The following is a 20,238-nucleotide window of genomic DNA, read 5'->3' on the forward strand; positions in this document are numbered from 1 at the left end:
CCTTTGAAACCCATGTTGACTTAATCAAATATTTATTTGACATTATTGGGAACCTTTTAAATCATTTTTTCTGCTTCTTCTGATCTCTTATTTATGTATTTTGCAAAAGGTAATTTAAAAACACAAACAAAAGCCCACATTCTCTAATGCCTTCCTCTCCAGACCCTTTTATAGCCTTTCTGTTCACATCTCTCTGAAGCAGTTCTCCCGTGAAACACTAGCTGCTTTCTCAGCACTCATTATGATCACAATCAATTACAATTTACAGCAGCTGAGATGTAATTGAACATATTTTTAAACACTCTGTACATTGTTGGGTTTATTTGTCGGCAGTAGGATGATCAGAGGACACATAGCCTACATGCACATAAACTGCAAGCACAGTTTTATTTTCTCGTTAGGGAAACACATTTTCTTTTTTACATCTTTTACTCTCACATTATTGAGAGCAATTTAAAAGAATTTGCTGCCAGGTCTACTAATTTAGAAGACATCATTTTTCTCACATGTTGTAAAACCAAAAGCCAAGCCCGGTTTGAGAAGGTTGCGTCAGGAAGGGCATCCGGCGTAAAACATTGCCAAATTTACCATGCGACTTGTTCGCTGTGGCGACCCCTGATGGGAGAAGCCGAAAGTGGAAGAAGAAGTTGTAAAACCAAAAGGTAGAAAGAGAGAAAACGTGTTAAAGTGAAAAGTAAAACAACAGTTTAGAACATGTAAACATTTTACTTAGGGGATTATATGAAATATTGAGGAAGTAAGAACAGATCTATATTTACAACATTTTGTATTTGTTGCACAATTATTCATTTTCACATTTACCCTTACAGACTTGAGTTTGCACGTATCTGTTGGAATAGAATAGAGACATTCACAACCACACAAGCACATCTGTAAAAAACACAAAGAATACATGAATAAAAATAATAAAAAACATTCAAAGATTAAAATCTATTAAAAAATTTTTAATTCAGAAATATAGTAAATCCATATTTTCCAAAATGACAATCTAATAGAATAAGACTATGAAACATTCAAAAAGTAAAATTAAATAAACCTATCTTTTCATGCACAGTTATATATGCAATTTTTGCAATGTCTACAATGCAATGTTTTTGTATCTTTTTGTAAATGTTTGTGCAGTTTTAATTTTTTTCAACTTAAATCTTTAAATTATTGCAACATTTGAAGAGTTTTTTTTAAGGAAAACAAATAAGGAATTACATATCATAGGTAAAAATTTTGATTATCTTGAATCTGTCACTTAATGCTTTCACTTGTCTTGAAAAAACAAACAAACCAAAAATATGTAGTATGCATTTCTGCGTTAGGAGGTTTAGGTATCCTTTCACCAGATTGTTTCATGCTTCTGCCAAACCATCCCTTAACTTTGGATGAAATCTTTCTGAAATTCTTCTTATTTTCAAACATCTTTGTAACCATTTGATTAACTTTCAATTTTTGAGAACAAGTTCTGACAGCGATGCAAATACAGTATTATCCAGATTCTTTACCTTTTGATTGATTAAAATAAACACTACTGGTTTAAATTAAACTGTATCAATAAAAAAAACCTTTTAGTGACACACAGATTTAACTCCTTTTATGAATGTCTTAAGTTCCTTGTCTTTCTCAAATGGCTGTTTTAGACAGACACACACAAATACATGCAGACAAAAGCTATTGAAGAAGACATCCCATGTTTTGTTTGAAAAAAAAGTCTGATGCTGAATTTTCCTTCATCTGGATAAATGTTGATGTTATTGCTTGTCTCAGTTTTTTTTGCATTGATCATCCCTCTGTACTTGCACCAGGTCTTTAATGGCCTCACTGCCATGAATATTAGATACACTTCCCTTTGCCCCACGTTGCAAATATGATGACCCAGCCTGATGCGGCTACATGGAAGAAAAAAAATCATAAATGTTAACAAAAACATTAAATAGAAACAAACAAAAAAAGAAAACACAACTTAAGTTTGAAAGGCTGGGAATACAGTCCTCTTAATTTGAAAAAAATGTTGAGAACAAGCTTGTTTTATTGAGACACAATTTCAACATGATGCATAGGTATTTTTTTTAAAATACTAAAAATATGAACAAAGAATCTTCCTCTTCATGGTTTTCCTCCATAAAGGAAACACATTTTTCTGTCATGTGGTGAAAGCAGCCTTTCCGCATGAGATTAGCTGCAACTTGAGCATAATGCCAAAGATGCTGGATTACAATGCATCATATCTGAGACAGGCGGGGGGAGAGGTGAGTGAAGGAAAGGGAGGGTGTGACAGAAAGACCAGCAAAGAGCGAAGGACAGCTTCTCCCTGTGCTCTGGACCTCAGGCTTTCATGAGCAGAAAATCGTCATCCCCATCCTGTAGCAGTCTGATTGTTGGACCGCTAACCTCTGAATTCCAGGATTTTATCATTATTATTTTAATTTGATTCTGGGAAATGTGAAAAGTTTGGTGTCTGACACACAGAGGAGGACATGGCAGGAGACCTCATGGTTGGGGTTCTCTATAACTTACTGCTGCCGTTGTTCCTGCTTATTGGTGAGTTGGTGTTTATTGAATCCTCTTTTTAATTTGTGTTGACAGAAGGAGTTCAGCTTCAGATTTCACGCTAAAGTTGAGGAAACGATTAAAGCTGCTTCCTTTGTGGACAGAAATGGATTATGAAAGCTGCGGTAGATCAATAGCTATGATTGTTGTTGAGGGTTTTTAGTTGCAGTGACATATCTTATAGTGTATTTGCACAATTCTCAGTGATTTAGAAAAGACACCAAACAAGTGAACCAATGATAAAAACCCAGTTAGGATGAGACGTCTGGGGGGATTCCGGATGAGTTTCCCATTTTGTGATGCATTTTTAAATGGAAAAGTATGTGTTAATACTTTAACTGCCTGCTCAACCAAAAGGTAGTGCACAGTAGGAAAATATATATATATTATAAGCAGCAGAATATTTTTTTAAAAATTCATTTTGTCTTGGTTGGGTAGTTGAAGGGTTAATTACTTACAGATTCCTATTTTGCATCTTTGCATCTACAAAAATTGTACGTTTTAAATGTACTTTTTAAGACTATAGAAATGACCAAATATTGTACACTAAATTAAGCTTATTTGATTTATATACAGTACATTTGGAAAGTTTAAATCAAATACAAGACTTGTAAAATGTTTTTTATTATATTTATGAACTCAAACGAGCACAAATAATTAGGTTATTTAAATGGATGAGCAAATTTTGTCTAACACATTTATTTTCTACTCTTTGTGTCCCAGCTACTTCATTCCGCTACAATGGCCTGTCCGTGGTGTACTTTGGGTTTTTACTCATCCTGCCACTGCTGCCAAACCCCAGCTTGGCCACCTTGAAAGGTGAAAGGGGCTCTTCATTCTAAAATTCTAAAATAGTGCAACTTTAGAGCAGATTTCACATTCAGTTTTCTAAATTTTTGGTCATCCATGCTGTTGTCTATAAGATGATATTCAAAATAATGTTTAACATGTCTGGATTTGTTAATCCATTGTAATTGTGCTTATTATTTAAAAAAAAAAAACTTTCCTTTTTTAAGAATCTTCTTTCTCATTTTGGGGGTGTGTTTGGTCATTTCTCAGCAAAGTGTGACCTTTTACTACAAACTTTCACATCTTTTAAAAGATTAGTTTAATCACAGTTAGTTTGAAGAGGGTTGGTTCTATTGGGCACATATGTGTTCACCTAAAAGATTAAGTTTCTTTTTCGCTCAAAGGCTGCTGGATTTTACTTACACATGGGAATATTGCCTTGAATTATTTAATTACTATTTTTGTTTTGAGTAAAAGTTACTTTTCTTTTGTCCTTAGAAGTATTTAAAAAGGTTCAGCTGTAGGTCAGTTAACGGTTATTTTGTTTATTAATAAGATGTGTGAATCACAAGAGATGCATGTTCTCCGCGTGCACGCGTGTTTTCCCCAGGGACCCCAGCTTCCTCCCACAGTCCAAAACATGCTTCATAGGTTAAGTGGTCAAGTGTCCCTCGGTGGGCTTATGTGTGAGGGATTGTTTGCCCAGTGACAGACTGGCAACCTGTCCAGGGTGTACGCCGCCTTTGCCCAACAGCAGCCGGGACAGGCTTGTGCAAACTCCGTGATCACGAAAGGAACATAGCGGGTTACAAAAATGGATGGATGGAATCACTAGAGAAAAACGATCCTGAAATGAGTTTTTCCCCTTCTTTGAAGTCAGAAGGATGTGTTTTTTATTCAGTAAAATTGACAGTAAACTGATTAACTTAGCTAACACAGCTGTGTGATATTGTGCTTGAATTTGGACTCATTTCAATCAAACTGAGTCAGTTTTTGAGCTTTGTTTGTCCGTCAGACCCTTTCCATCAGGTTTGAACGGATACTTTTATAACTAAAATAACTATGCCAGAAAACAAAAGTCAGGATTATTTTAATCTAAACACAGTGATCTTGTGTTTCATTGTGGCCTTTTCCTCATTAACCATCATTTTTCACCATAAACATAGAACTTTGGTTATTGATCTCACTCCAAATAAATATTACATTGCAGGCTTTAAACAGCATTTTTTTGTTGTATTTTTTTTTAGTTCATTAGGACATTTTACACCAAAACCCATTTACCTTTGAGACACAGAAACGGCTCCACCTGCGTGCTTTTGTTGTGGTCGAACCCCTGGTTCTGACAGGATGAACATGGAACTTGAGGAAAAAAGCTACAGGATATCGTTCAAGCAACTAGAAATCTTATCGGAGATGTGCAGGCAAAAGTGTTATGTGGGTTTATAATTTATTCATTTTATAAAAAAATCTTCTTGTTTTCATGGAAGCCTTAAAAGAATAACAAGAAAACACCTCCAGCGTAAAAAAAAAGGGGGGGGTTTAATTAACTTTAATGTTAGACTTGGTCTAAAGCCGTCTGTGTGCTCATGTTTTTTGTGTGTGTGAGGATGTGTACGCATGTGCGTGTACTTCCTCTAAATTGATTACTCCTTTCTGATGAATTAAAGTATCAGTATGCCTCCCTCAAAGTACTTTGTAAAGGGGGAGCGGTTGGAATCATCAAATCTATTATGCATTGCCTGGTAATTACTGCAAAGAATTAAAAGATGTCATGTCAGCATTCTGACAGCATTTCAGTTTTATCTGTCTTCACCAACGGTCCATCAGGAAAAAAAAAACAACAGATGAGCTTTCAGTTTCACGGTTTCCACTTATTTTCATTTGAGCCCAACCCTGCTGGGACTAAGTGATGAAGAGTGTGTTTGTCCTTGTGTGCAACAAAAATGTGTTTTTGTGGAACCACAGATTCTAAGAAGAGTGTGTTTGTGTGTGAATATGTAACTTCCTTCTTAGGAAGCAGAGAGGTTTAAGTGAAACAATGCTTTTAGTAAAAAGGGAGAACATCAACAGCATTTGCTGGCTCAGCTTATGTTTACTCACATTAGCCATTAATGCTTTGTGTCTCCAATGTTCTCACAACCTAACATTATACACAAAATTGCGCCTTTTTTTTAAATTGAAAAATTAATTGCTTAGGCAGCCTCTGAATTTTTATTGGCTTAGTAGCTGCAAGAATTTATTTTGGAACAGAATAAAGTCCAACAACTGAAAAACAAACATAAAGAACCTAAGGTTTTATTTGGAAAAATCGAAAAATGTCTCTCACTTTGAGTAGAAAATAAATATTGTGAGGATTGTGACCTTTGGTTTTGAGGAGGGTCACCAGGACCTCCGGCTACTTCATTTTCCATGTCCTGTTCCTGGGAAGGATCCCCGGGACCGCTCCTCTTCATGTGTCTATTCCTGGGGATGGTCAAAGGGGACGCTCCTCTTCATGTGTCTATTCCTGGGGATGGTCAAAGGGGACGCTCCTCTTCATGTGTCTATCCCTGTGGAGGGTCAAAGGGGCCGCTCCTCTTCATGTGTCTATTCCTGTGGAGGGTCAAAGGGGCCGCTCCTTTTCATGTGTCTATTCCTGTGGAGGGTCAAAGGGGCCGCTCCTCTTCATGTGTGTGTGTTCCTGAGGAGGTTTCCCGGAACCTCTCCTTCATGTTCCCAGTCATGTTTCTGAGGAGAGTCACCAGGCCTGCTCCTTCATGTTCCATGTCCTGTTCCTGTGGAGAGTCTCTGGGACAGCTTCTTTTTCTTTCCTGTCCTGTTCCTGTGGAGGGTCACAGGGGTGGCTCCTCTTCATGTGTGTGTTTCTGAGAAGGGTTGCCAAAGCCAAGCTTAACATGCCCTGTCCCTGAGAAGATAACAGCAGGAAAACTTATCGGACATGGCGCGGCGTGGACTGCGGTGGCAAAAACCCCTGCAAGACATGAAGAGGAGTGGCCCAGACGACCCTCCACAGGAACAGGACAGGGTTCCTCAAAACCAAATTTCACAATCCTCACAAATATTTGTTATGCCAAAATAATTCTTCATTTAAGATCCACATTATAATTCAATTTTTAAAATTGTAATAAGTGAAAAACATCTCAACCAAAATACAGACAAAAAATTAAGATTTTTAACCATTAATTTTTAAATATTAATTTTGGTTGATCTTTTAAGGAAAAACAGGCCAGTTCATGCGAATAATCATCTACACCAGTGTGACCTTCCTGGCGCTTCAGTGCTTCATGCAGATTCCTTTCGCCTACATCCCTCCGCATGGTAATTCTTTTACCTTGAAAATTAATCTGTAAAATAGTTTCCTTTTAAGCCGCAACAAGTTATTGCCTAAAATGAACCCTGATTTTGCCTTATAACCTTAATATTTTTCAACAGTGAGTGGCATTTGGGAAAACGTTTTTTACCATCTGGGCATTGTAAGGTATTGTAGTCTCTTTTGTGTTAATTACATACTTCAATTTGTAACTTTTGAGTTAAACACTTGGACTTTTTTTTATAATTTTTCTCTGGAAACCAACATTTTAGTGCTGTTTCTTTCACAGATTCAGTTTAGTCGATGCTGCAGACATAGTTCGTCTCCTGGCCCCGGATGTTGTCCTATTTTTCTCCACTCTTCTGATACTGAGGGTGACCAAAAAGCATTTACGTACTGTGCCCCAAGTCAGCCTCCACGAAAATGGAATTCCACCCTCAAGCCCACAGGTAACAGCACCCACAACAACTACTTCTCCACTCTGTTCTTTCAAGAATATGTTATTGGGGTTGTTTCATGAATCTTGCAGGATATGGAAAGCTCTGACACAGAATCAGAGGATGGATGTGTTACTGAAGGCTCATCTTTTGACAGCTCAGAGGAGACCACTGTGAAAGTTCAGTCAGAGCCTCCACAGTTTGTGCAAAAGTTGATCATGTTTGCAGCTGGACTGAAGTTCCTTTTGTCAGCAATCATGAACACAGCCGGGAAAGTAGTGGTTACTTTACTGCTGGGTCTGGCTGGTATGTCATGGTTGGGCACTCATCAGTTGGTTGTTTTGATCTTTTGGCTTGTGGTGATGTGTTGTTATGTCTGCAGGTATCACTCTGCCCTCCCTCACGTCTGGAGTGTATTTTGGGGTGTTTCTAGGGCTGGTGTGGTGGTGGATATTCAGCCGCTCCATCAGCATGCTGCTTTTCAGTTCTCTGTGTGTGATGATGGCTATCTTCAGTGCAGGACATCTGCTTGCTCTGTATCTGTATCAGTTGCCAATTTCGCAGCAGCTTGTACCACCAGACGACATCTATGCCAGGTATAAGGGATTTGACAAGAATTTTGTATTTGTAGCTTACCTAGTTTAAAATCATAGGAGCACAATTACTTTTTATGTTACTTTTCACTTTTAGTATTTATTCAAACGGTTTCTGGCTAATCTAGATAATACAGGCTGTGGACAAAAAAAGGTTTTATTGAAGTTTTTTGTCTCTTGCATACTTCCTAATGTTGATTTCACAGCACCCTCATGCCATTTTCTCTTCCTTGTGCTTTTCTAGGTTGTTTGGGATGACAGGAGTGATCAGAACCAATATTTCAGACCCGCACACCCTTGGTCTGCACCCACATGTTTGCTGGCCTGACTTCATTAACCCTTTCGTTCTGCTGTTGCTGTACTACACACTGATAGCTCTGCTGCACAAGTGGGTTCACATCCCAGATGAGGTTTGTGGGAATGTGATAATTTATGTTTATGATAATTTGCAAAAGTGTCTTGATTGGGTTTGGGTTTCTCTGGATCTGTTACCTTAGGTTTGCTAGTGAAATAATGCAGTATGCTGTGCCATAAAGCTACCATAAAAACGTCCTAATTTCCAAGGTCTGATCAGCGGTGTAACATGTGCTTTTTGGCTGATCATTGGTAGCCCTAGAACTATTAGCAGAAGCCAAGAGATTACAAGTGTCTGTACAATAATATGAGTTTTTTAAACTAACAGGTAGGGTCTGATATTTCTGTCACTTTGTAAAGAAACTCCACTCGCCCTAAGAGTTATAAAAAGTGGGGTATTTTGAGGGATCATCCCCTAAAAATCCAAGACGACAGTTAAGCTGTGTGGAATGGAATGGAAGGGATAGCAAGAGAGACTCTGTTTTATAAAGATTGAGCTGAAAATGTTTAGATGAGGGCAGAGAACAGAACCCTGTGGAACACCAGTGGAGGGTTCAAGCATTCAAGGATTTATTATTGTCATTTCACCACTGGGGTGAAACTAAATTCGTCAGTCTGATCCCAGACCAGCCGATTGCGGTGAAAAATATAGCACGAAAGATATATATCAATGTGATACCCAAAGTAACTTGAACTTAGTACAGCTCCTAGTATTGTACAAATATAGCACAATATGAGATTTTTGGATTTCTTTCTCCTGTAAAGATTCTCTGAAATTTAGGTCAGTCGTGAAATGAGCCAGAGAAACTTTTTGTTCACCAAAAACCTCAGTGTTTCATCATTTGGATTTTATGCACTGAACATGTTTTTATGGGCAGATTGAACCCAATTGTCACATAAACAGTTTAATGGTAAACAGTTTTTTTTTTTTTTTACCTATGTGATGCACTTAAATGCTTTGGCGCTTCTCAGGAAATTGCTGATGATGACAAAACTGAGAGTCCATTAGAGAGTCCAGAGGCTCCACCGAGCTTCTCGAGGGTCATCTACATCTCCGGAGACAAGCTAGAGGTGACACACAAATAATTGTAGCCATACAACATCTATTAAAATCTATGCTTTTTTGGTGTTTAAAAACAATCAGCCACAAATGAAGCATTGGCCATTGCTAAAATCAGAAATCTTGCACTGTTGTGTTTCTTTTTATACATTTCAAACCCTTTTTTTAGCTTTTGAGCAGCACAGACGATGAAACCTATGTGCCCGATGAGGTAAGTGAGTATGATAAAATTGTAAAGTCTTTAGAAATTCAAGTTCCTGTTACCAAATGCTTAAAATCTTGTGTGCTTCCTTTTTTCAGGGAGTCATTTTGCCACCTGGGGTTTCCTGGGAAAATATCAAAAGCAAAAGCCTTGGATGTCTCATAGAAGGGGAAGAGTTCATAAGTTGTTACCCTCCGCCCCATTACAGAGACAAAGAGTCACCTTCACACGGTAACTTCTAAACATGTCGCTATCTAAGTGTCATGACCTAAAATGTTACGTTTGATCAAAAAACTGCAAAGTTAACAGAGTTATTCAAAATATTATTGTCTAATTATCTTTGTGTACTTTCATTTGTGTCTATTTTTGACCTGTTAGAGGCAGAAAGGGAAGAAGTAGTAGAAGATGGGAGTGAGGAGATGTCAAAGAGCCTGGCAGACACTTTACCTCCATCCAAAGGCCCCAGTGGTCTGGTTATCTTCGGGAGGCTGTTGCAAAAACACAGCTATGTCAGCGCCCTCATTATCATGATGGTAAAGTACAAATCATTTTTCTAACTCCTTATAATTTTGGTTTGGTTTTGATTCTCTTACAGTGAATACATTCTAAAGATGGTTCTTTACCAACATTAGTGGGTTAAAAGGGGTTCACATTGTTGAAATGTATTAGTATGATTATTGTGACCACCCATAGCAGATACCGGTTTTCCACACCCCCTTAAAAAAACAAAATGACCGGTTTTAGAGAGGCCTTTTATTGTGGCCAGTCTAAGGCACACCTGCACAATAATCATGCTGTCTAATCAACATCTTGATATGGCACACCTCTGCAGTGGGATGGATTATCTCAGCAAAGGAGAAGTGTTCACTATCACAGACATTTATGATATTTAAGAGAAATGTTTCAGATCTTTGAGTTCATCTCATGACAAGCGGGAGCAAAAGCAAAAATGATTTAGGTGTTTATATTTTAGTTCAGTTTAGATCATATAAAAAACAGAAACTGCGAAATTTAGTGGTTTAAATGTTTGACTTTAGCTTTACATTTATGTCTGATTGTAGATCAGTTTCTGCTTTTTCCTGCTGGACTTTAAATATGTAGTTGGAGAGTTAGATAAGCTAATTCTTCTCTAAGAGTTCTGGTACATCGCCTGTCTGTCCTGGGGGAGGATCCCCCCTCATGTGAGCACCCCTGAGGTTTCTTCGTTTTTTCCGGAACCCGTTTTTTTTTAGGAGTTTTTCCTTACCTCGAAGGGGGGTCTAAGGGCAGGGATGCCAGTTTAGTTAAGTCTGTTTAGTTAAAGTTTTAGTATTATCCTATTGAATTCTATGCATTTATGATTCTTTTTGATTGTATGTTTACCTTACAATTACCGGTACGAAGCCCACTGAGACGACTGTTGTTGTGAATTTGGGCTATACAAATAAATAGAATAGAATTGAATTGAATTGCTTTTCTTGTTTCATATTCAGCCCGGGTTTCCAATAATTCGACATGTTTAGTGATTTTTCTCAGAGCAATTGGGACTATAGTTCAGATTATAGTTAAGATTTTGGGCTTTTTAGTAACTTGTTCCACGTTGATTTAACAAATAGAACTTTCTGCTTGTTCTGCCTTTGGTTTCCAGCACTTGGATCACAATTCAAGCACCACTTAATGCATCATTCACCTAAATACTTTTGCACACATTAAAATGAAATGTTTAGACACATTGTTTGCTGATTTATTTTGAACTTTTTACTGTTAATTGATTCATTGTTTTGTTTAACAATTAGCAAGTTTATTGGAAATAAATGATTTTTACAAGTCGGAATTTAATTTTTTAAGAATCACCCAATCATTAATGCCAGAACGTCCTTTGTATTTGCCACTGTCAGGTGTGGAGTATCACCTACAACAACTGGCTGACCTTTGCCCTGCTTGTGTGGTCCTGCATCATTTGGATGATGCGGGACAGGAGGCGTTATGCCATGATGTCTGCCCCCTTCCTTGCTCTCTATGGCACTGTCCTGGTGGTGCTGGGCTTCCTGAGTGGGCTCCGCCTCAGCCGGGCTGAGCTTTATCCCGGTCTGCCCATGACAGTAATAGTGGACTTTGATTTGAACAGCTATCACCCTGCACCCTGTTTGCACTTAGGAGCTAAGGTAAGACATGTATGTAAGGCAATTTTATTTAGATAAGGACTAAATATTTGTTGTTTCGATTTCGGCCATCTACAAATCAAAATTACTTTTACAAGCTATAACAGTTAATTTAGTTGAACAGGTATTATTTAGGGTGTTAATCACAAATAATAACACAAGCCAGAAATATTCTAATGTGATTTCCAAAATTCTCTCAGTAATCCACACTGAAAAATTGATTCTTAAATGTTCTTAAAATTATGCTTTTGTTCATGTGTCTTTGCTTCAGGTCCTCTACAGCTTCAGCTTCTGGGTGACGTTTCGTCAGCAGCTGAAGGAGAGAAAAGAAGAGCAGAATAAAAGAGCAGAATCTCTCGATGAAGTTAAAGTCTTGTCATGTAATTTACATTTTTAATCCCTTTTCTCTAGACTGTGAGACACAAAACATTAAATTATGAAAGTCAGACAGGTTTTCTGAAGCTCTGTCTAATGATTTTCTCCTTTCTTCCTTTTTTCATGAATCCTAATTCTTTTTTTTTAATTCATCACATAGATAACCCTTGATTTGACATTTTTGCTCTTTCTTTTGTTTTTTTTCTCCTTTATAGCAGCTGAGGAGGAGAGTCAGCCATCACCTATTGTGGCCATGCTGATCTCTGGTTTGAAAGGGATGTTGGTGAAGTACTGGATCCTCTTCTGTTGCTCCATGTTCTTTGTGGTCAGCTTCTCTGGAAAGGTATTTCCTGACAAGCCCAAAATTTCATAAATAGAAGGCCAGACAATACCCATGAAATCTGCGAAAATTTTAAATTTACCTAATCTAACTATGTGCTACTTTTCAGGTTGTTGTCTACAAAATCCTCTACATTGTTCTCTTCCTCTTCTGTGTTGTTCTCTACCAGGTTTGTACTATTGATCATTCTGAGCATCAAAAGTCAACTTTTTGAAAATGTGAAAACCGTTTTGCCAATTTGACTAATACTGTGCATTCCTTTATGTTATCATTAGGTAATAAAAGAGAAAAGGACTTTCTGGGAAACATGAATGGGTCAATAAATGTCTGGCAGATGTGCTGTTATGGTTCAAATGTTCCATACCCCTGAAAGCCTATTGCGGTTTTATTTTACACTGAAATTTGTTACATCCTAGGTAAAATCAAACAATTGCGTGGCTGCATTTAGTGCACCAAAAATTTGATACACTTGCATTGGCAACCAAATTTTCAACCAAATATATTAAATATAACTTACAGCACATTTTAATCATCATCAGTTTTTCTTTGCATCATTAAGTTTCTGCTAACCCTTTAGAGAAAACTGGTGTTGGTGCAATAATCCAAAATTGACTTATAGTCAAACTCTGCAAAAAGTCTACATACTTGTGAGAAATCCACAGATGACACGTGAGCAGCTTTTGGTATGTCTTCAATAACAGAAACGTTTGTGGATTTTTTTTGTCTCCCCACAGATTCGTTATGATGTTTGGCGTCGGGTTCTGAAGACATTCTGGGCAGTGGTGGTGGGCTACTCCATGGTGGTGTTGATATTCATCTACATGTACCAGTTCAGAAGTGTGTCTGCACTGTTCAGACAAATAATGGGCATGTCAGAGGAAGGGTGAGTCTTTTTGGCCCTTTCTAAATGTTGACATTTGTCTTGATTTTCTTAAATTCTTCCTTCAAGTCCCACTCCGATCATCTTTTGATGTATTGTAAAAGCGTTCCCAGTGGTCTTTTAACTTTGATTATGCTGTTGTTAGCCAAAATAAAGAGGAAATCTGTCATTTTCTAGAACTTAGTTTTTGCAGAGCAGCAGTAGGACATTAGAAATTACCCTCATCCATAACCAAAAGTTCTCTCTTACACCCGTTCCCACTAGCTTACAGCCCCTTAATCCCCAAACCTAACACTACCGGCGCAACAAAAACGGCGAGCAATACTGCAGTTATTCAGCCGTACAGTTTTGAGGCAGAACGAATGAGGAAAACAAAGACATATGTGGACCTAATCGTCTAAAGTGAATGCATCAGAACGGAGCACTCTTTTTAAACGGCATTCCCTGATTTACAACGATTTGAATAGAGAAATCCTAAAAAATTCAATTTTGAGCTTAATTTTTTAAATATATGTTCTCCATCATGAGACAAATGCTACAAAAACATGTGAAAAACACCAAATAACAGTTTTAATCTGAGTTTGTCATAACAGTCTATCGGTGATTGTGCTTCCTCTTTTCTGGTCTTCAGCCTTCGCGATCTGGGTTTGGAGCGGTACAGCACAGTGGAGCTGTTTGCGCGCATCCTGCTCCCTGCTACATTCCTGCTAGCTTGCATCCTTCAACTTCATTACTTCAACTTAGACTTCTTGGCCTTAACCGACTTGGAGAACGTGCCTGTCCGGGAGAGGTCAAGGTGAGATACGAACTATGTTACTGAATGCTCGATGTTCAATGGGGATAGAAAAAGTAAACAATGCTTCCAAACTTTCATAAGACCAATAAAAAAGAATAAAAACAAAAAATATATATATATATTACAGTTGTCGAAACATTCATGTGATATTTCTTTAAATGTATAAAGCTACTAATTGAACGTTCTTTTTGTGTGCTTGTCTAATCCACCTTTTTCATCCACTGCTCCTGTCAGAGAGGAAGAACTCAGAAGTTCAGTCAATGTCATATCTGACATGTGAGTTTTTCTCATTCTCCTCTTAATATTTTGTTGTATTCAGATTTCAGCTTTGATAAAAAAAAAGATCCTAATTGACTTGAGCAATATTTTTAATTTTTATTCTATTTAATTGACAAAATATTAATTACAAACATTTTACGTTTTTTTTACTTTTTATTTTTTATTAATTTGGGTTTTAAATGAGGAAATTCCTATAATGTGGCATTAATGCTAAGGCGTGATGATAAGTTACATGAACAGAATACTTTTGCGACACCCATAAGTACTTTTATGCAGACATGCATTCTCAAGTCTAATGTCAAATCTGGACTGTAGTGATGTAAGCATATACAGGATGCAATATTGAGGTTTTTCACTTCTGGATGTTCTGTTTTGGGGCTTTTTGAAGCGGTCTGAATTGATCTCTGATGTTGAGGAATTTCTCAGCTTGTTTAGGAGTTATATTGTTATAGTTTTGACAAAGGGAAAGTCACATGGTCATCAAAAGCCTCCTCAGTATGGAAGGTTTCTGATCCAAATATAAAAGTCACAAATTTTCACATTCAAGTTTTTTAGTGGAATGAATGTTTTTTAAAGTGTTCCAGTTATTCTGAATTGCTTCTACCAGGACTTTGTGTGTACGTGTGGCCACAATGAAGCATAGTCAGTAAGGATAATTGAAATTCATTTTGAGTGTTTTATTTAAAAAAAAATGTTTCCAGCCATTAGAAAATTATAAGATTAAATTACTCTTTATTGTATAGTCATCTAAGCAATAGATTAAACAATTCATTACTGTCTATTTACTGATATTCTCTGATTTCTATCTTAGCATAAAAGAAAACATTGAGAAGTTTCAGCAAAAGTAAGTCCCTTTTTCTGAATTTCTCAGCACTTTGCATTTATTTAATATTTTGAATAATGGTTTAAATAAATATTTTGAAAAAACAATTAAAAAACAAACAGTATTGATTATTCAAGATCCCCCTATCATTCAGAATTCATAATAATTTCTTATACAAATTTATGCAAAACCATTGTTTGTTATAAACTCATTCTTGAAGCACTAAAATGAAAAAGAACAGGAGCTGCATGTCCCTCAAACATCAGGGATGTTGTGTAACTTGACAGGCTGGTGAAGGAGCAGATGGGAAGTGGAAAAAGTCAGGAAACTCTTGACAGTATTGAGCTGCAAACTTCATCTGAGAAAGGAGCTGAGGAGCAGGAGGAGCCACAATCAGAGGGTAAATGCTGTCTGGACTCTGTCAGTGAGCTTTAACACTTAATTATGACTTTCATGCTAACTTTTTATCAGAGATTCAAAATATAATCATTCAAAAATGTCCTTTATGTTTGATTATATTTATTTTATCCCTCAGTTTACATATCCGTTTCTTTTTTCCACCACCTGTATCGAATCTGAAATTTCCCTTCTTATGTTATTACCATTTTTTCCTATAGAAATCAGTCCTGAGGACAAGTGGATTGTGATTGTGGACCGAGCGAGCCTGCTTCTTATTCAGACCATCTCTGGTCTTCAGAAAACCCAGGAGCTGTGCTGGAGACTGATGGAGCTTCACAGCCTCAAAATAGTCTCCTCTGGCATCATCTGGGTTTCTCTGCAGGAGGTGGAACATTTGATATGTATTTCTGTAGGAAAAGAGAATAGTACAGTTTGGAGCATTTAAAGTGAAAAAGAAATCTTTGATGACAGAAAAAATATTACTGTCTGTGACTAATAGAAAACAACTGTTGTTTCCAGGTTTCACTCATGAACTTCCTTTTTCTGGCTCTTTGGGTGTTTGCACTCCCGTTCCCCAAGCTACGACCTTTAGCATCCAGCATTTCTGCAGTGTGGGCCTGCGTCATGGTGGTTTGCAAGATGTTTTACCAGCTCAAAGTCATCAAACCTCTTGATTACTCCTCCAACTGCACTGCTGTGAGTCCAATTGATTCACTTCATGTTTTTTTTTCTTATTTTTGTGTTAGTGCAACTAGTACATTTACTCTGTGTGTAAATCAGAGTGACTCAAGTGGAACAGTGAGGTTACAGGGAGCAGAGGTGAAAAGGGTGAAGGACTATAAGAACTTAGGGTAACCCACATACACCTGGCACCCGCCACCAAGAACTTAAAGCCTGAATACAAACACAAGAACCAAATATATTCTTGATGTTACTTTATTTACTATATAGCCTAAATAAAATGTTCATGAATTCACAATTATGATATACTATGTAAGTTAGTTCACTCTAAATATGCATCTCTTTTTTTTTAAAGACTGGCTGCTCCTGATAAAAATAACCACATTTTGTTTTTTATTTTTTTGAGCTAATCTCGACCCTGACGTGAACTATGAAATAAATACTTCTGGTAATTTCCACAGGCTTCATGAATGGACGTCAGTGGAAAGTAAAGGACATATTCTACTGATGCTACTCGCACTCAGGTGGTGATCAGTTGGCAACTCATCTCCCAGGAGTCTCGGATTTGATTTCACGATTAACATAAGGAGTTGTAGATCTGTGAGTCAGTCTGGGAGTTTAAGTCTGTCAGGTCATGCCCAGCCTGCTCCCATTTGAAAAAGCTCCTCTGAGCAGTGATGCTCAAAATCATTTTTCCACACAAAGCCATTTTGAAGGGTAAAAAGCCCTTTGTTTCTGGAGATAAGCACTATATTTAGGTCAGTACTTTGAGCTTAAAATTGCCTCCCACATCAATATCAAATCAGCAAAAGTTAGGTTGTGATCCATGTTCAATTTTCACAAACTCTGAGGAAAATTGTGTTTTTGGTGTTATTATCATGTTCTTGTGGCATTTTTCTGATTATGGAGGACATTTAAAAAGAAAATTAAGCTCAAAATTACATTTCTGTGAATCAGGAGCAGACAAAAAATGTCGCTCCCTCAATGTGGAGGGGAAGGGGGGGTGGGGGGTGATCCACGCCAACAGTCTGCCGACACCTCAGAGGCAAAGTGCTAATGAATTAATGCTGCTCTGCAGAGACTATATTCTACAAAAAAATGAAAAGACCACTGGGAACACTTTAAAAATAGCTCAAAAGACGATTTGAGTGAGTCTTTAAAGTCTACTCTCAACCATCTAGTGGACAAATCTTTGGCCAACACGTGTGGGATTTAAATTTGGTGTATGGTGTGTGGTCAATAGAGGTTTCTGGTTTCAAGAAGTCCCCACAATGTTCATGTTTAACATTCCTAGTTTGTCTTTTTCCTCCAAAACAAGTAAACCAGCATACAGAATTTCCCTGTCATTCAATCATTTACTTTTTGTGTTTCAGAGTTTGATGTCTTCTAACAACTCTGGAGTGGATGGCGAAATGGAGGTGATGGGAAACATAGCTGAGCTGCTCAGGAGGTCGATTCTCTACATTGAGCCTGTTGATCCAGTTTACTGGTGTGGGGCGCTACGCAAGTGTGAGGGGAGGATCCTCCCCTGCCTGAGGGTGAGGTGGCAGAAGACAAAAATTGTTAATGAAAAAAACAAAAATTGAAAACATTGTGTGTATCATAGAATCTTCACATCCAGACCTCACTGTTGCTAACTGTAGTTTTAGTTTAAGGGCTGTGAATAAACAATTTACAAATATTTACCTTCTTATATAATGACGCAATCCTCTACATTAGAACATGTATGTATGCATACAGACACATCATGGATGCTTTTCTTTCTGTGTTTTAGAACCATCTGATGGTCCTGGGTTTGCTTGTTTTCGAGGCCACTGTTCATCGGCACCAACTCTATTTCCGCCTGCACAATGACCTGAAGCCTCCACCCTTCAGCATCATCTTCAAAGGCATCACAAGGCAGCATCTTGACCATGGCGTGCTGCCCTGCATCAAATACTTCATCAACTTCTTTTTTTACAAATTTGGACTTGAGGTACTTTTAAAAACAAAGAGTGTTGTGTTTTATGTTTACATCTATAATGGTGTGTTCATGCCCATCTGAATTCTTCTTGTGTTTACTCACTGTTTCAGATCAGTTTAATTGTGGCAGTGAATGTGATTGGTCAGAGGATGGATTTCTATGCCCTGCTGCACTCCTGTGCTTTAATGGCAGTCCTGTCCCGACGACGCAGGAAATCTATCGGGGAGGTGTGGCCTAAATACTGCTGCTTCACAGCTGGGCTCATGGTGCTGCAGTACTTGCTCTGCATCGGCATCCCGCCGGCTTTTTGTGTTGGTATGGAGAATTTATAGGGTTTTCTGCCTTACACATGAACAAACATTCATTCACATCCCTTAACTTAGTACTTGATTTTGATAGGAAAGATAATTGTCTTAAATTCTGCTTTTTTCCCCTGATTCTACCATCAAAGTCAAAATACTGACAGAAGTTTGACTGTATTAAAAATACGCTGAATTTCAGTTGGCAGAGAAAGATAAATCTGAGGTTTGAGATTAAGTTTGAAATGATTACTAATTGTAACATGTTTTTTAAACTTCTGAATCTATCCTGGCATTTTTAGACTTCATATTTAAATATACTTTTTTTCTTCTTTAATTTTAACATTACTATTAGGAGACTAAGAAAGAAAGCACGTATAGATTCTTAGATTCAATTTTTAGGTTTACCAATTTTTACGGCATTCCTTCCAGAAATGTAATTTTACTTTCAGGTTCTTTCTCCACAAGTCTGATTGTGCTTTTAAAACTTGTGCAAGATATCTGCCATTAATGACATGCTTCAAATAACTAGGGGTTGTCAAAATTCTGTCCAGGACAGAAAAGAAATGTTGTGAAAAAGGTACCAAATCAAATTAAATCAAAACATAATCACTTTTGTTTGACTATGAACTTAAAAAAAACAATAACATCGTGTTGCGTTTTATGAAAAATAGCATCTTTATTGCAAAAACGAAAAAAACTATTTTTAGTTGATGTGTATTTTTTCACAGACTATCCCTGGAGAACTGCAGTGAAACCCTTGACCTCTAATGTTATAAAGTGGTTTTATCTGCCTGACTTTGCCATGAGACCCAACCCATCATTCATTTTCTGTAAGTTTGTCTTCCTTTCCTGTCATTTGTGCAAAAACTCTGTGTTCCAAACTCAACACTGTCTGCCGTCTGCCCTGCTCCCTGCAGATGATCACCTCCTGCTGCTCTGCTCATCTCTGCAGTGGCAGGTATTCGTGGAGGAGAACCGAGCGGCAGTGCGGCTGCTGGCTGGTGACAATGTGGAGATCAGCCGCAGCTTGGACCCTTGTTCCTTCAACCAGTTCATACCAGTTGACAACTTCCTTCATTGCAGGTCAGAAATGCAACACTGAGTTATTTTAGGTTCTGTTTTCACTCAGTTTACTTTTCAAATCAAGTTTCACCAAACCAATCCTTTAAATATTTACATCTGTTGGTGATGTGTGTGAGTATATGTATGGATTAACTATGATTTACTTGGGGATGACATAATAGTCATGTGAGGATAATGTGTTTGCCTTGATGTCCTGGAATCATTTCACTCTTGAATAAACTTTATGCTGCCAATTATAGATTTTGCTGACACTGTATAGATTTCTTCTAAGGCAGACCGTGCAGCTCTCAGCGCTTTGTGTAATAGACTCTCTTGCTCTCTTTTGTTCACACAAGCGCAGAATTTCTTTCAGTTCATTTTAAACCACAGTTTCAGTTTTTTCCCCCAGATTCAATGCAATTAAAAAAATATTCCATATGCTTTCATATCAAAATATTTTATTTTATTTTATTTTATGAAAATAGATTGTGTTATTTTTCAGGCCGTGTCATACCAAAGACTCTTAAAAATTGGACGTAGTGGCTCACTGCTGGGCACTCAGGATAAAGGGGTTGGATTGGGGGGTCAAATGCAGAGAAAAGGTTTTTACACCTAGGTGTGTAACAGCTAATGGGACTTTAATTTAAACTTTCAGAAAAGAACGGTAGCCACCTGGAAAAAACATTATGGCGGCTGATATTCAAGATGGACGCCATTTCCACTTAAGAAATTGTATTTTCCTCATGCATATTGTGCAGATCAGCTTCATATTATTACTACGGGTAGGAAATGTTGAAATATGGAGATATTAGGAAGGGTAAACGTTTTAAGAAATGGACAAATGAAAGTAAATTCCATGTCTATGATGTAAATTAAATCAACAGTTATCTGGA

At 37.5% G+C, this 20,238-nt stretch overlaps 1 protein-coding gene across 1 annotated transcript in view; it reads left to right on the top strand.

The window, feature by feature from the left end:
- Positions 1–6,957: 6,957 nt before the first annotated feature.
- The window catches only part of LOC101172815 (piezo-type mechanosensitive ion channel component 2), a 28,447-nt gene continuing 15,166 nt past the window's right edge, over positions 6,958–20,238 (top strand). Inside the window, exons 1-22 of the mRNA XM_023956235.1 lie at positions 6,958–7,107; positions 7,188–7,401; positions 7,478–7,691; positions 7,933–8,098; positions 9,015–9,113; positions 9,272–9,313; positions 9,403–9,535; positions 9,683–9,837; positions 11,182–11,448; positions 11,717–11,825; positions 12,036–12,163; positions 12,270–12,329; positions 12,895–13,043; positions 13,672–13,836; positions 15,226–15,338; positions 15,556–15,722; positions 15,857–16,033; positions 17,392–17,556; positions 17,793–17,993; positions 18,092–18,296; positions 19,012–19,113; positions 19,201–19,366. Coding sequence (XP_023812003.1) covers positions 7,191–7,401; positions 7,478–7,691; positions 7,933–8,098; positions 9,015–9,113; positions 9,272–9,313; positions 9,403–9,535; positions 9,683–9,837; positions 11,182–11,448; positions 11,717–11,825; positions 12,036–12,163; positions 12,270–12,329; positions 12,895–13,043; positions 13,672–13,836; positions 15,226–15,338; positions 15,556–15,722; positions 15,857–16,033; positions 17,392–17,556; positions 17,793–17,993; positions 18,092–18,296; positions 19,012–19,113; positions 19,201–19,366 — 3,194 coding nt within the window. The 5' untranslated portion in view covers positions 6,958–7,107; positions 7,188–7,190. The remainder of the gene's footprint in view (positions 7,108–7,187; positions 7,402–7,477; positions 7,692–7,932; positions 8,099–9,014; positions 9,114–9,271; positions 9,314–9,402; positions 9,536–9,682; positions 9,838–11,181; positions 11,449–11,716; positions 11,826–12,035; positions 12,164–12,269; positions 12,330–12,894; positions 13,044–13,671; positions 13,837–15,225; positions 15,339–15,555; positions 15,723–15,856; positions 16,034–17,391; positions 17,557–17,792; positions 17,994–18,091; positions 18,297–19,011; positions 19,114–19,200; positions 19,367–20,238) is intronic.

The sequence above is a fragment of the Oryzias latipes genome, chromosome 7 (genome assembly GCF_002234675.1).
Source record: "Oryzias latipes chromosome 7, ASM223467v1".
NCBI lineage: Eukaryota > Metazoa > Chordata > Actinopteri > Beloniformes > Adrianichthyidae > Oryzias > Oryzias latipes.